A 17,033-nucleotide genomic window follows, 5' to 3' on the forward strand; every position below is an offset into this window, starting at 1 on the left:
AGAAATTACCACCTCTAAGCAAATAAGCAGGGGAAAAAAAAAAACCCTTAAAGGAAAAGATTTTGCCGTATCTTTATCAACTTTATACTTATGTTAGACTCTACGCGATACAGAAATCAGCCTCAGTCTGTAAAAGAAATACAAATCTTTTGACATATCAGTGGAACATGCAGATATTTTAGCTTTCCTGTGAATCTCTTCCTCCTCCACACACACATGCACACTTCAAAAGAAAGTTTTGCTCCCAAGGAGCGGATGGTACCTGTATGGTGCGGGTATACGCCGGCTCTGACCACCCTAGACCACCTTCTTGATTCCTCAGAGGGTCCAAAATGTTGTTTGGCACAAAGCCTGTGCTGCCACTTTTATTCTGAACCTTCCACCACTGCTTTCTGTCATCCAGAATCTGAAATAACATGGCAATTTAATTACATATTTTTTCTGACTTTCCTCCTGCCTGTACTTAGACTGAGCATCATTTAAAAACAAAACCATAACCTTGCCAGATTCTGTGATTGCCAGCAGATCTTACACAGATGTCCCTAAGAAAGCCCTGTAGGCTTCCTTGATTATCAGCATCACTAGTCCTACATGGTAGTACTGCACTTTTCAAAACATGGCTCTCAAGAAAGTATATGGAAGGAAAGTGTGTAACGAACCTCTGTAAATTCAGACATGTGCTGGACAACACAGTGGACTGACAATCAAATACTTGCGCAGAGAGGCTGACATCTCTAAAACCTATATGCTGTTGACAAAAGGAATAAGTAACTACTAATAACCCAAGGAAAAGCACATCGTTCTATGAGAGCACAAATCTGGGGAGAGCGCACTTCGGAGTAAACAGGGAACTAGAGCGGGATGGCCAGAAGTCTGAAATCTGACCACCTGCCGTGCAATCTTATATACAAGATTTTCTCTCTTTGTTGCTCCCTCCCTTCCAAATTTGTCTAGCTTTCAGGGTACCAACTCTTCCAGGAAAGGACAGTCTTTCACTATGCCCTGTGCATAGAGACAGTGTTTGCCGGAGCCAGTTATTTAAATACTACTAAACGGGGCTTTTAAAAGCAGTACTAGAGAAGATGGAAGAAACACACAAATATACTTCTAGCACAGGTCTCTACAGCATCAGTTCATAAATCAGCACAGAATCTCTGTTTATCATGTCTACAATGCAGATATAAATCAAACACATTGAAGTAATCATTAAGGCCAGCCATAATGCCCACAGGAAAGGTACCCTCAGCTTTGAGTAGTACAAGAATTTTGTATTTTCTCTTTGCAAAAAAATTACCTCTACAATCTCTTCTTTCATGACAGAAAGCTCACTGTTGTTTCTTGCCATAAATTCATACTTGCATTTGGCATATTTCTTGGTCTGTGCTTTACTGTGTGCTTCATAGTTTCTGCAAAGCAAATATCAGACTATTGCTCAGTGAGACATTCAAGCAAATAAAAACAAAGACTAAATGCCCTCTTCCAACAACCTGCAAAACATTTAAACAAAAAAACCCCATCATAACGTGATGTTGCTGTAGAACCACCTATTCATAAAACACTGATTTAAGTTCCAAAAAAAGAAAAAAAGAAACAAAAGAAAGAAGCAGTTGAGCTACATGGACCTGAAGAACTGCTAATCTTTATCAGCTCACTGCTTACAAGATGTATGATAACAACTAAGATTAGCGGCTGCCATTGTATTAAGATAAACATGTACACTATAGTTAGTCTGGTTTTCTACAGTTGGTTAAACGATCATTTGCCAGATAAACAAATTACTACACTTAGTATATACTTGATATCTTGTGCTTTGTATGAAACTATTTCTACTGTTGATCATAAATTAAGTTTCAAACAAATAATAAATGAATAAATTTTTGCCATCAACACCAATGGAATTAAACTCCATTTAAAAAATGCTCACCTACTGTAGGTCCGTAAGATCTTGACCATAAGATACCATCAACTCTAACAACCTCAACTGACTGTATCAATTAAAAATGAAAAATAACTTCTTGCCAGTTACAGACAGGGTTCATTGTAGAACAAGGCATAACACAGTATAACTCTGCGTCTTTCTGTTTCCTTGAGGAAAGATCTGTTCAGATTGCCTTTGGGTAACAAGCTGCTAGTTTCTTTGACACGTACCTCTTCAAGGTGAGAAGCCCCCCAGTCCCCTCAAAACAGGTCCAAAAAAACCAGTAACATTATTCATTTATTGCAAATTATACCCAACAATCCAAATCCATACCAGGTAGTAAAGTTTAAAAAAAAAAAAAAAAAAAAAGGAAAAAAGGGATAATGAAAACATGAAACAATCAATGGCTTGAAATGCTTCATACAACATCACAGCACAGGGATACGAATGCAGATGGTTGCTGACATTGGTGCTGTGGGTCCCAGGTGTGCCTGAGCAATCCAGTAGTTACCTAGCTATTGCATGGCTGTGGAGAACTGTCTCACTTGACTTGAAGAGCAGAACAAAGGAAGAGTCATATTTAGATTGAAAGATTATTTTGAAAGGAAGACAAAACACTAAAAGAATTTAAGGAGAGAGTGAAAAACATGGGACAAACCTTAGCCTGAAGAATAGCTGTTATGAGGTTGAAAGACATGTGAGTAATCCCAATTTTTTCCGCCACTGAGTCAAAATTTATATAATTTTGAAGTCCTTTCTTACTATTTCAGGGATATGACTAACGTCCTTCTGAAGGTACTTTTACTTTTAGGCTGCCTTTCCAAACACATTTCACTAACTGTGTCTTCCTACCTTGTCCACACCTAACTATCCTGATCCCATCAAAAACCATAACTCAGGGAGAATTTTAAAAAAATGCTTACATTTCAGTTTTACTCCACTCTGTTGCAATCAACAGCAACATCCCCAGAACATGGGCCAGGCATTGGCTGTATGCTTCTCAACACACCATAATTCCTTGAGCCCAGCTCAATGAGCCAAACAGTTTACTTGGGGCACAAATATTCTCAGTGCTTCCCTCCATCCATCCTCTGCTGTGTTTTCTTATTGCCTGTCAGATACACTGTCACTGCAGCCCTCTGCTCTCCTGTGCACGAGTGCCTAGCGGACTGCAGATTCCCAGGGTGCTATTTCACATATGACAGCACAAGACCAAACTACACAGCATACCACTTTGAAACGCCACAGAACTTGCTGAAAAACTCCGCAGTACTCTTTCAGCATCAGAGAGAGTCCCCGATATACCTAGTAACGCACTGCAAGTTTAAGATCCTGACACAGTTTAAGTCACCCAAGGAAAGCACACCTTACTGGAGGTCCTGGCACGCTGGAATAAGGCTCACTGAAGTTCCCTGTGATTAAAATTTCCCTGGACAAGGTGTAACCTACCTGTCCCTCAGAAGGTAGTGGGTGGCTCAGTCACTGCTTTCGGACCGCTCATGAGGAATGCCAGCTTTGAACAAGGACCAGCAAACGATGGCTGAAAGGGTCAGCTTGAATTTCTTACTCCATCCCCCAAACCTGCTCCTCCACCTGCTTCTTCACAGATGCTTTAAAACTTATCTTTAAATGGAAGTTACTTGGTGGAATACATATTAACAGCTTTCCCCCAATAATGAGCTCCTACCAGGCATGTATTATAAGTCTCAAGAGCCAATTAACAAATGGAAGTTTGTGTCGTGTTGAACAGACTGGGAGATAGAGGCACACTGTGGACGGCTGCATCAGTACCAGCCATCTAGACTCCTTCCTGCAATCAGTGGTGAGAGACGGGCACCACTACAGCACGTCCCATTTCATATCTTTCAAGAGACTAATTTCACCTTACATGAACTGCTTCTTAGAAACACCCATTTCTCTTTACCCGCCACAAAGGAGGCTTGGATGACTCTTTAAGTTGCAGCCAGATACACTGATATCATCAATAGTTCAATGCAATAAGCCCCATTCTCTAAACCTGAAATGGAGGCAACAACAACATTTTCACGGAATACTCTTACTCTGAAAGGACAAAACAGGTCTTATCACGTTACAGATAAGAGAGAAAGGAATTTAGAGTACAGATCATCTAGATTTCAAGCTGACTGGTCCTGAGACAAGAACCCAGAAAGTATCCAAGTTTGAGAAAAAGATTAGAGATGACTACTACTGCTGTTGTTGTTACGAAGAATAAATCCAAAGTTCAGGAAAAGAATTGAGTCTTCACTCTGCACACCACGTGGGAATATGTTTGCATGCAGATTAACAGGATCTTTTAGCACATAGCTCAAAACTAGGGGTTATGCAAAGGTTTTCATCAAAAGAGTTATATTAATGTTGTTTTAACCAGCAACCCGATCCCAAAAACTTAAACATCTTCTATGGCACATAAGCTAAAATACTCTTCATATGGTGTATACGGACTATGGTTTGGCATGGGGGAGCAATTTCAACACCACTTTACCAATTTACCTCCACAATTTGTACTGGTATAAATTCTCCCCACAGACAAGGCCGAGACTCCAAGGATCACTGCATTTGATCTTGTCAAGCTATTTGGATTTAGGCTAAAATGAAGGGGATGAAAGAGGATGTGGAAAAAGACACTGGTTGCTATGCAAACATTTCAGAGCATTTTTTTGTAACATTTGAAAGAGAATGGAAGAAATGAGGAGTTACTATTCTGAAAGTGGATATTTATGCACCAGCCCAGAAAACAAAAAGCAGGAGACTACGGAGCACTAAGTGAGCAGCTAAACAAATCAAACAATCATTGGAAACAAGGACAGATGAATCTCAGAGCAGACATGTCATTCTTTGTAGTTCTGAAAAGAGCAAAGAGTATATTTAAAAACATGAAACAAAACAGAAATAAAATTTGAACCCAAACAGGAGCATTCTGTGTTCTCAATCAGGTTGGAATTCCACTATATCATTTTTGAAAAAAGCATGGATTTAACAGCATACATAAACAGGGTAGTTTCATAAAAATTATACTAGAAGAGTCTTAATGATGTGCCTTAGAGAAGCAAAAGCAGAATACCCACTGCTAACCAGAATCGCTTCCTCATAGAAATAATGATCTGCTCCAGACACAACCAGAGGTAATTACAGACACCGCCACCCCAAATAGCAATAAGTCGGGACAGTTATCCACAGCACCACGTACGCCGTTGATTCAGTGTTACCTATCTACATGTCGGCTAACAGTTTGCTTAAAGGCAGCAACAGCTGCCCCCTGGTCCAGCAGAGGCCCTCTTTTGTAAACTGTGTTACTGAATGCATACCCATCGGACGGAGGGTAGTCGGGAACACTGGGAGGCTGGAAGACAAAAAAAGAAACAAAGCCACAAAGTGGATTAGTGTCATCAGCAGCACCGCCTAGTTCACTTAATCCAGCACCCCTAGGGTCCCCGTCAGGGTTCATGTGTCCTCAGGTGCTCACGGTTCTGCTATGAAAAGTTAATAACTTCTGCATTTCAAATACATAAACAGGGAGATCAAAAGGATAAGAATAAAAGACTTTCTATCCTAAGTCATCCCACTGCATTAATATTGCAGTGGATATTCTTTAGAAGAAAAGTTCTTCGGGGCAAGGTCCATGTCATCTCTCAGATATCACTACAGCAACACAACTTATGAACAATGGCTGAATGGCTTTAAAACAAACTGCACTGAGAAACCGCTTTGAGCTTTTGTTCTAGTTGCACACTTAAAGCCAGAAATCTCTAGCTAGCTAACAGTAAGTCTGTATGAGAAATAAAACCTCCCAAGTAAAATTATCACTCTATTGCAGGATCATAATATCAAGTGGCTCATTTATGTCACCCTCTCACTGAACATGACTATAGTCAAAGAAGAAATGCAAAAAGGAATGTGATAATTGGTACAATTAACGATTTTAATTAAGGAAAATAATCACAATTTATCACAAGCACATATATAAGAATATTCAAGGCTTTAGGAAATTCTTTTTAAACAGCAGTCCTTTAAAAAAAGCCACCTTAAATCCAGCAATGATACTCCGCTGCTAAGTAAGAATTATTTTAACCACCATTCCCCAAACCAAAAACAAGCTAAGCAGTTCATTTCTGGAGATGATGATACTGAAATTGCTCATTCTAGATTTTTTTCGTTATACCACCATACAGTTGCACAAGTTAGAACAGCTGAGATTCATCAGGAATTGCCAAATCTCTAAGCCTGGTTTGTTGGGTTTTTTGGTGTTGTGTTTTTCTTTTTTTTTTAGTGTCTGTGTGGCTACAGAAAAGCCACTCACCTAATTTCTACCTCCAAGAGAGACACTTGCCTACAGGGCTGAGGGTTTATGAAAAGAAATTAAAACCACACAAAAACCCCCATACACATAGAATATTCTTTAAAACCATATTATTAAGACCTCCTTGAAAAAAAGATCTCAAGTGTCACTGAGCTTATACCTTACATCAAAAGACACCCAGGAAGCAGGAACTCATTTTACTTCACACACAAATTATTTGCATCACCTTAGCCTCACTGGACTCTCTACCACCAGTTCCCTGTTGTTTCACTGCTGTTTGAAGTCCTCATCGCTGAACTGACTCCACCTTGAAACCCCTCCGGTGGGAGCTCTGTGTGTGGCTACATCTCAAGATTCAGGGATGGAAAGACAAAAAGGGTTCTCATGAGCGGGAACCTCCAATGCACTTTGCCAGGTGCCAGAGCAGTCCCTGCCCAGCAGGGAGGGCGGCCGGGGCAGCCGCATGCACCCTCTCTCCACTCCCAGGGCGGCACAGCTCTCGACACGCAGCCTCGGCCCTCGGGAGAGCAAAGTCACACCGAGACACAAGGACAATCAGCGGCAAGAGACGAACACTTACATTGTCTTCTTTTTTTTCCAGCACCCTTTGTTAAACAAGCTCTTATGGCAGAATTATGAAAGAGTAATTATTCCGGTATCACCCACTCCAGGGCAGTCCTTTTGCTGCAGACAAAAAGCATTTTGCACTCACGCAGCTTTTTCCAGCTGAGCACCTACAGCATTTCACAGCTATTAAGCAGCTCAGTGCTTCTCCCCCTAGGGATGTGCTGAGGAGGCACTGGTGCGGGGAGCCAAGGTACCGAGGCTAAACGACTTGCCCAAGACCACGCGGGAATCGGCAACAGTCATGAAACCAAGGCCTGACGTCCCAGATGCCAGGCACATAAATGCCTTCAGTGAACTGGGATTTATTTTACTTTTTTTTGTCTTTTGATGATTAAGATGAAGAGGCTAAGCTGGCACAAACAGCTACCAATCCAACCAAAGTTACTGACACCAAAAAGAATGACATGAACTCCCTGAAACACAAGCAACCAAAATCCCTCAATGTATTCCCCCCAAAAACAAAAATGGTTTTAACTTACTTTATATATATATAAATAACAAATTAAATTCTTACAATCATCAGAACAAAAAAATTAATGTTCTTTTTTCAATACTATTTTGCTTTTTCTTTTTTTTTTAATTTAGGAGCACAATGTAAAAAAAAAAACCTGCATGGAAATGTAGAGCAGCAGTGAAACACTGAGACAATGTTTCATGAGACTTTTTTGGGAGCTGACTAGGTAAGGGGGTGACAGCAATGGCAACAGCTACCTATCACATTATTGTGCCCATTAACTTTACTAAATGCTTTTTTGCTCAAAATGAATCACTGGCAATAACTTAGTTTTTGGTACATTTATTCCTGTATATCTTGTTCGGCACAAAGCCAAACAGTGTTTTGAGTAATCAAATGTGTACCATGTTATCCTCCTTTGCTTGGCAGACTTTTTACCCGATTTGTTTGTCTCTATAGCTGAGTAGACTTTTTTTTTTTTTTGACTAACAGATTTTCATGAAAATAAAGTTTTATTGTGACAAGCTTTCCACGGGCAGTTTTGATAAACTTTTGCTGGGGAAGCTTTGTTGTCTCCAATAAGAGAATTGCTCTGCAAGAGAACGCTATCTCACAACAGCCAATAATCCTTCCCTTGAGTCTGCTTCCATATGTGCATTTTTTCACTAACCGATAAAAAAAATATTTTATGTATATTATAAAATTAAGATAAAATCCAGTATCATCACGTTAAGATATACTCCAAACATAGTACTGGTGTAGATTGCTCAAGGAAGATAGGAAAGACTATGGACTGAACCTAGAAAATTCTTAGGTGGACTTCCATATCACAGCTGCTAACAGGGGATCTTGGACTAGCTAACACTTTATTGAAACTAAAGCTAGCGTAGACAAATAAATCAAAATTTTAAATTAAAGCTTATGTCCTCCCAACAACAAAAAGCTTCCCAAACTAAAACTTTTAAACGTTTAAAAAGGCAATAGCTTTTTTTCTGAATTAAAAAGCAACAAAATCCACTTTTATTCTTAAAATTTTCACATAAACTGAAGTACATTTTCTGGCCAACTTTACTGAAAAAGAGTAGGAGGTAGAATCTTTATAGCCAGCTCCTTTTTTTCTCAACAAAGTTAGTCAGAAAACGCACTCTGGTTTCTCTGAAGGCTTTAGACTGTGGTGCATGTTTCCATTCTCTAAACAGAATAACCCATTTTTTGCTATATTAATCACATTTCTTGGGAGAAAAGGATGGGAAAATATCCCTGTGCAATAATTCTTCTAATTGGCAGCTGTTTTTCAGAAGTAGGCCTAAATTACCTGACATGGCATTACTGTGATAGCACCTCTAAATGCTTTCTTGCAATACAGTGAGAGTATCAAGAAATTAATGAAAGAAATATTAAATTCCACATTTGTGAAGAAGCAGCTTAAATCCAAAATTCCCTAAAAAGTGGTGGTTTTTTTCTTTTTGTCTGTGTGCCTGTGCATGGATGCACGTTTGAGAACACTTTGGTTCAAATTCTACCTGAAGTATATATGATCAAAATCAATGGGATCTGAAAGCACAGGTCAAGAATCAAACTGAACCGTAGGGGCTTGGATTGTCTTCCCAACTGAGGCAGGAAGGCGCACCAAGTTCAAGGAGAGCAGTAGGCAAAAGCCTTATATTTTTCCTAATGACATTTTTGGTGGCTGAACAGGTATTTGGTTTTGTATAACTTTAATATAAGTACAATGAGCTTGCACTGATGTAGCAGACGTCAGAGCACGGTTACTCCAGCCACGTCACAGAATATTTTCTTTATGAAGGAAGCAGTTGGTGTTGCCTTCAGCTAATTTACAAAACGCTGTCGCAGGTAACCTACCTCAGCTGACAGTCTTTTCATTTCTTGCTTCCGCTGTTGCTCTGCAACGTTTGCCACAGACTCAGCCAAATGATTGAGTTCTTGCTCCTTCGGAGCTCCCATGAAGTTCAGCAAAGGAGGCTCCCAGCCATTTCGGAAACGGGGGACATAAGGTGGAATAAACTGGTCTTTGGGCCAATCCACTCTGTATGAAAAGTAAATTAGAGATCTGTATCAAGGGCCATACCAATATTGGTTTAATAGGTTTCTTAAAAACTGAAATGCTTTAGAATTTCTATTAGTATAGAGGAGAGGCTGGGATTACCGTACAGGCAGAATTGTGCTAGAACAGAAAATTGGCAGAAAACATTTATTGACCACAGCTATGCTCCCTGCTGTGCCCTGCAGAAAGAAACTGCTCCTGCCATAAGGACTCGTCAGTGGTAAAACACAACAAATTTCTGTCTTGTAGCAAAGGATGAGTAATAGAAGAATCAATCACAAACAAATCTAGTATTTGTTTTAACTGTTAGATGGGGAAAAATATTGCAATGCTCTGTTTGTGTTAAAGCACCAGACAAAAGACTTCTAAGAAACAGCCTGCTTTATGAGAAAGTTTGAAAGCAGGTGTGAAGCATGGAGGCTGCAAGGGCCTAGCTACACCTAAAAGAAAAAGTTAAACAATAGCTTTTACTGACAAAAAAAACCAACTCTACGTGCTCCAAGACAAGAATTATCATCACATTTACTGTTTTATAGTCCAGATTGATCTTTTAAAAAATACTGTATTACTTTTCAGAGCTCCATTAGTATTCCCTATTGTAATACAAAATACCTAAATAAACGCTTTCATGCTCTGCCTTTGCACTATACATAACACACTGTCCCACAATATAAAATACTGTATCTTCACAGTGGAAGCAGGAACGGGAATGTACATTACAATCTTTTAACAGTGTCATTGTTGACACAGCTCAAAATTAAGGGACAAATGCTGCCAGTCACACAAGTTGCAGGAGCAGTCAGCAATTACTAGCCCATTAGCAGGCCTGAGCTAGGTCAGTAACCCTTGAGTTTCATCATTCACCTCTCCTGCTACACCACACCACAGTGTACCTCTTGTCCGACACCTCTGTATACCGAGATCAATCAGACCATCATTTCTAATCCGCACAGGTCAACCAACTATATTCTAAGTGCTTCATTCTTCACTGCCCAACATGAGCTACTTCTCTTTCCATTGAAGTTTTTTCAGGATGGACTAAACGAATGATGATGGTAGTTCCCAAGACAAGAAGCCCATTATTTTATCCAGTGATCCATTTTCCCTGCATGGGGCTCCAACGCTATGAGGCAATTTCTACTGCCAGTCCCACCACAAGCTGTTATGAAGCCAGCAGAGCTTGAAGCAGGAAAAGGCAAGCGGATGGTGCTTTGCTGGGGTAAGCTCTCTGGCAATTGCAAGGAGATGCAATTCCTGTTTCCAGCTGATTTTGTAGTAGCAGGCTGAACAATAGGCCCAAAGGACGAATTTGGACATTTCTGGTCCTGGAGCAGTGAGCTCAAGGAAGGGAAAGACCCGTACGTCACTATCCCTACTCTGAGGATGTTTGTCACTCCACACTCCAGGACTTTCCGTGCAGCCTTCCTTACCAGCAAAACACTCAACTACTTTTTAATCAATCAAATAACTAATTAAAGAAATCCACTTGGTAGATGTTTATGTTCCAATTTGAAATCTAAGACCAAGTATGAATAAACACAAAATACATGATGCATTTCCAGCCCAGGTGATTGCATACTTCATCATCATCAAATATACTTATCTACCATAGAGTACAGAGTTAAAACGCACTTTGCTAATTTAAGCTTTTTCTTTTGCATGTTCTATTTACCTAAGTAATTTCAAACCATATACCTACCTCAAAAACAACAAATGCACAAACCAGTTAATTTTTAGCTAAGCCTAACCATAACAGTGAATCCATTAAGTGCAATGTGTAGGGTATGCACATGTAACATAGTTCAGCCAATAAACATTGTTTTAAAATTATAAGCATTTTCTTTATAGCACTATGATGCTTTTGAAGAAGTAAAAACATTGTCAATTTTTAGCTTTTGGAAATTGAAAATAGAAATCCGTATCCTGTTCTTCAATATTTTGTCATTTTTTATTGCAGCTTCTTCAAATTGATTTTTAACAAAGTCCAGATAGCTGGTTTGGAAAAATAATGGTGAAAAACAACTGGAAACATGCAAGGGGCAATTCAGAAAAAATAACTGTAAGAGGTAATGTTAAGAGGTTCTTGATACCATGGACAAAACAAAAATTTCTGTCTGCATTTTCTCCCTCCTTGAGACCCCTAAAATCAAACCACTCCCAAATCCCACTGAGGCTGAAGAGTTCCTTTCCAAAAACTTCAAAGAACAGTTCTGAAGAGTCCAAAGCCTACCAAATGAATATTGAGTTTATTGGGGGGTGGATAACCTGGTTAAGATTGTGTCAATAAACTTGGGTTTAGAGATCATCTCTAAAATATGCAAATGCTTTTTCTCACCTGGCTTTGGTCCATGTGTCACCCAACGACATCCATAACTGTCCTTCCTCACTGGTGACAGTGTATCGCAGGAAGTCTACAGTATCTTTTGTTAAGAGGGGGCTGAGTACTGTACCAGCAAGCTCTGGACCTCCTGTTGTCTGCACCACCTAAATCCAAGTATTAAAATAATACAAAGAACATTCACATTGTTAGTAAGGAAGTTACTGTGAATATAAGTTATCTACAGTGCTGCTAGGAAACATTTATTACTCACAAACCGCCCCCCCAAAACTCTGAGAGGCTAACAATGTGTCTTAATGTCCTACAGATTAACTAAACCATTTATTGCAGAAGAACTGCTTTTCTGGTCACCAACCATTTTATATTTAGACCCACTTTTGGCAATATTATTTTTGCTCTACTGATCAAAACCACACATACTTCCATTAAATAGACATATGGCTATGCTTTCAACTCTCCTCCTGCATTATGTACATTTTCTCAATTTTTTATTGCTAATTAAAAATTGTAATGGCAAAGTGTAACACACAAAGTTAAAGATGATTTAAATAAATATATTTAATAGATGGGAATATACGCAGAAAAGGATATAAATTATTTTCTAAAGAGAACCTCATCCTGAGATACACACATTTCTCGTTAGTTATTGTCCAGGGACACAGTATTTCAATCTTGTTAGCCTTGAAAAGGTTACAGAGCATATAAATACAAGATTTCTGAAGGAAAACACTGAGAAAATTATAAAACCTTACCATATGTAGTGGGGTAAAGAGAAAATGAACCAGTTCAGCTGCGCTAGGATTCTGGATATGGAACTTTAATTTGGCCTGAAGGAATGGGAAAATGATACATTTTAAGAAACGGTTAACTTTTATGACAATAAATACTTCACATAAGAATGGCCGTCCCTGGTCAGGCCACAGGTCCGCCTAAGCCCAGTGTTTTGTCTGCAACATCCGCTAAGTGCAAGCGCTCATTCATCCAATTGCTTTTGAACCCATGTATATCTTTAGCACCTATTGTGCAAAATAAGAAGTTCCACAACTGAATTATATGCTTTGTAAAGAAGCATCTCCTTTGGAAATTTGCCGCCTCTTAGTTTCATTAGTATTCTGTAGTTCTTTTCCAAATGAGAACTGAGTAATCCTTTTCTACTCACTTTTTCCAGTGATGCTTATGACCATTTACAGATTTATTACATTCTTCCTCTGTTTGGTCTTTTCCAAGCTAAAGTAATTCCTTCGAGCATTCTTGTCCTCCCTGTACCTTCTTCAATTTTGCTACACTGGGAACAAAATAAGGCCAGGGAACATAATGGCATATTGATGCCCTTTATTTGTTAATTTTCTTTTTTTTTTCCTCATGGTTCTTAACATTTGCTTGGTTGCTCACCACTGAACACAGATGATGTTCTCACAGGAATCCGTATTACATCAACATTTTGTTCTGATTTGTTTTATATATGAGACTTTTCCCCACCTGTCCATGCTCTATCATTTCTATCAATATTGAATTTCACCTGTCACTTTATCTGCTATCATGAGATATTTCTACATTTGTAGACTCTACACTCCCTATTTGCCAGAACACCTGTAAATATGTTGGACAGCAAAAGCCTCTGCAGAGGGATGTGTGGGACTTCACTGCTGAATTTACTGCACTTTGAGAACTGGCATTTTAGTCCTATAATTTGTTTTCTATTTCACCAAACAAAAATCTAAAAAGCTACATTCAACCTCACAGTAGCTCAATTTCTTTAAGAACTTCAGGGTGTGCAACCTTGCTGGATGTGTTTTGGAAATCCAAAGAAACAAAATCAAAGAACTGATGGATTTGTAGACATTATTTTGTTTTGCAAGATGTATGTTTGCTTCTTTCTCGATTTAATATACCTGCCTACAAACTGCATCCCATGTGCAGGTACCTCGGGGGTACCTGGTTGTCGTAGTCCCTCAGATCCTGGGAATGACTTTAAAGATTATCAGCATAACCTTAACCACTTCTCTTCCTCCGGAAGAAAGGCAGTTTGAGAGAGATTACACACCATACTGTGTGGTCTGCTGACTTAGTTTTTGGAATAGATGGATGAACAGTGGCCATTCAAACAGGGTTTCCATTCATCTGCCTGTAACTTGCCATTTTGATTTGCTGTTATTTAACCCATTACCGGTTCTTCAATTTGAAACAGATAATCTCTTGTGCCCCCCATAAAAATGGTCTTCATGAACACATTGTCCACTATCAAGCTTTTCCAAGTAAATATATGCATAAAAAAAGATCATACGCTTTCTCTGATACAGCTTCTTGGAGGATTTCTTTTATTTACTGATCACCTCTTGGCCCTGCAGGCTCCAGAAGTAAGAAGCATGCCAAAATGTGTTTTAAAAAGTTATAATAGTTTTTATTGCATCTTGCCATCTGTTCCTCAAACTGCTTTTGGCTAGCCTCATTCTACTTTTACATCTAGCCTTCCAGAGTGTGCCTCCAAGTGAAGAAAGGCGGAGGATATGTTTTTACTTCTAATAACTTCCTATACATTGTTCTTCAGTCATAACAACTTTCTTTTGGTCTTTCTAAAGTTTTTTTTGACAGATGGTAGGCATTTCCTAGGAGCTTCCAGCATGGTGTTTTAAAACAGTTTCTATTCTACTGGCAAAGACTTTATTCTTCTAGCTACTCCTTTTATTTTTAAACTACATTCTTCGTTTTATACACTTCTCCATGTCTGACATAAAGCACCAAGAATTGAAATTTCATGCTTTTGTGGCTCCTGCAACGATGCTGAAGTAAAGCACTGTTACAGCACAGCTCTTCAAGAGCAACATTAGAAACCAGGTCCTAGATGCTGCTGAGCACCAAAACTAGAACTGCTTCTTCTCCTGCACAGAAGATAAAGATTCAAAGATGCACACATTGTTCTTGGGTGAAAAACTAATTTAAATGCAGAATGCGGTAAGAAGTAAGAATGGAAAAAAATGAACATTACAAACACTATTACTGAGAAGTATCAGCATGTTCTACGACATCCATCCCCCCAAAACCAGCAATCCTTTAAGGTCAGAATCACAGCATTCAATATAGGGTTTTAAAAAAATACATATTCTTAACATTTCTAAATATCTCCTACAGCCCTGCAATCAGAATTCATTCCCCAAGAGGAAGAAAAAGTTGACTGGACTCAGTGAATGCAAGAACAATTTTCCCCGTTGGCATAGCTTCGCCAGCAATTGGAAGGGACAGTCAGTATCTGAAAGTAAATACTTTGAAGGTGTCCCACTTGCTGCCTTCCTTTAATAGCACTTGCAGAAGAGGAGATGCCAGGAGAAGGCTCTTGAATTAGCATTGCCTCTTGCTGAGAACCTATAAAGCGACAGCAATTTGTCGGCTGGAGCGTTCTGAGGACAAAAAGGTCCTCTGTAATGATGGCAACAACCACAGAGAGTCTGATGGGCATAGCTGAATAAAACCAAATTAAGGCCACAGCTGGTGATGCTGGCAAGCATGCAACAGAACTGTGATCCCAACAGACGTTCCTAGAAATTCTTTTACAATTTAAACTCAAATTCCCCAAGTAACAGGCTTTAAAGAACCAGGAAAAGAAGAAACACAACAATGCTGAAAAAGAAATACGCTCATCTAGTCACTGTGTAGCCCTTGAGGAGCAGGATCCCAAAGCTGGCTCAGAGGCCAACCTAGGCCAGAGGTGGCCAGCTCTGCTCTTGTCTCAGTTCAACCTTGGATGGAAAAGGAAAACGTGAACACCCAAGATCAGTCAAGTATCAGCTGAGCTATCTTCCTGCGTGTCAGCCAAGGACCAAACAAGACTACATTTCCAGCTGTATCGGCATTCTTGAAGAGGATACTTGTGGGTTTGCTCCTTCTGAAAGAGCAGTGGAGACCAAGACAACGCAGACCCAGGCTCACAATTCCCTGGATGGCATGATCACTTCTGCACAGCTGGCAGCAGTAGGGCATTTAAGACCCACAACGTTTCTCTACATGAACAAGGCACCAGGAAAGTTAGACAGAAGACAGAAGACTTGATTAATACATTCCCAAAGACAAGATAACCTTCTGCAGCTCCCTCAGGGGAGTCAACAAATAAAGCATCCACACCCTCTGGAATAGCAGGAACATCCAAGAAAACTCAAAAATAACTACAAAGCAAATCCGTCATGTAACTGATTCTTCCTTCTCCTCTTCTTCTTTCCCCAGAATTTTAGTTCTTCATTTCATACTAGTGAAATAAGACATGGGAAAACCAATGCAGCAAAACTGACACCCAAATTAATTTGTAGCAACGGGGAAAACAAAGATCATGTTATACTTAACATCAGCTATCCCAGGAAAACACTGTTACTGCATGCCTCACACCACCATGCGCACCAGTCATCACTTACCAGAAGATTGAAGCCATGCTTGAATTTTTGGAAGCAGTCAACAAATTCATCTGGAGGTGGTGGTTTTGCACGGAGAGTAAGAACTCCCTCTGGTGAACAAAATGAGATTTTTATATATCCATTTATATGGTACATAATTTCTATAAATATTACAGGTATAGTAAACATATAAATACATAATAAATTTACCAACTTACAGAATTTTGTAAATATAGAACCACAACAGTGAGCACATTCTGCAGTCATATCTCTAATTACTCACTCCTCACTGACTTCAAGCAAATAATTTTCATAGGTTTCCCTCTAAGACTATACTGCGTAGGATCTTTTGTGCTCGAAGTGAAAGAAAATTACTACATTCATGAAAAAAACAATACAAAAAGACACATTTGCTAGCTGCTTCAATGATCCTTAGAGAAACAGAATTGTGTGCAGTAAGAACTCCTACCTCCAGGCCCTTTCTTTTTACTTTTCTTAGTTTTCTTCCTCTTCGAAAGTTCAGCAAATGCTTCAGCAGCTTTTTGAAGTTTGGTAACAAAATGTTCAATGTCATCCAAAATATGGTTCAGAATTTGCTATGGGAGAAAAGAAAAGTAACAGTTTCTCTACAGAACTTATAGCAGAAATACTCCAGAAGTCAAAATGACTACACTCTCAGACACCAACAGCTTCCTCGGAACAAAGTCCATGCTAGAACACTGCTTATTTAGATTCATTATATTCTTAGCTTTACAAACCTGTAAAGTATTTTAAATCTTAGATTTTTAAAAACTTAGGGCCACTGGAAGTTTTTTAAAATATAAGCATCAAGATTATTAAATTCAGATTGGAATTACACAGTTCGTTCACACATTACATTTTCTCTCACAACACATGAAAAAATTCTAATTATTTGTGTAGGACAGCATTTTCC

The 17,033-nt window shown here is 39.1% G+C and overlaps 1 protein-coding gene across 3 annotated transcripts in view; it reads right to left on the reverse strand.

Moving 5' to 3' along the window:
- The window catches only part of EPS8 (EGFR pathway substrate 8, signaling adaptor), a 138,678-nt gene that overhangs the window by 18,539 nt on the left and 103,106 nt on the right, over nucleotides 1-17,033 (reverse strand). For 2 of the 3 annotated variants that reach the window (XM_076342104.1, XM_076342094.1), the window contains exons 11-18: nucleotides 16,569-16,695; nucleotides 16,121-16,209; nucleotides 12,473-12,547; nucleotides 11,718-11,866; nucleotides 9,181-9,364; nucleotides 5,146-5,279; nucleotides 1,295-1,406; nucleotides 263-406 (exon numbers count right to left, since the gene is read on the reverse strand). In XM_076342104.1, the coding sequence (XP_076198219.1) occupies nucleotides 263-406; nucleotides 1,295-1,406; nucleotides 5,146-5,279; nucleotides 9,181-9,364; nucleotides 11,718-11,866; nucleotides 12,473-12,547; nucleotides 16,121-16,209; nucleotides 16,569-16,695 (1,014 nt within the window). The remainder of the gene's footprint in view (nucleotides 1-262; nucleotides 407-1,294; nucleotides 1,407-5,145; nucleotides 5,280-9,180; nucleotides 9,365-11,717; nucleotides 11,867-12,472; nucleotides 12,548-16,120; nucleotides 16,210-16,568; nucleotides 16,696-17,033) is intronic. The other variant, XM_076342112.1, reaches the window with a different exon arrangement.

This window comes from Aptenodytes patagonicus, chromosome 1 (assembly GCF_965638725.1).
Source record: "Aptenodytes patagonicus chromosome 1, bAptPat1.pri.cur, whole genome shotgun sequence".
NCBI lineage: Eukaryota > Metazoa > Chordata > Aves > Sphenisciformes > Spheniscidae > Aptenodytes > Aptenodytes patagonicus.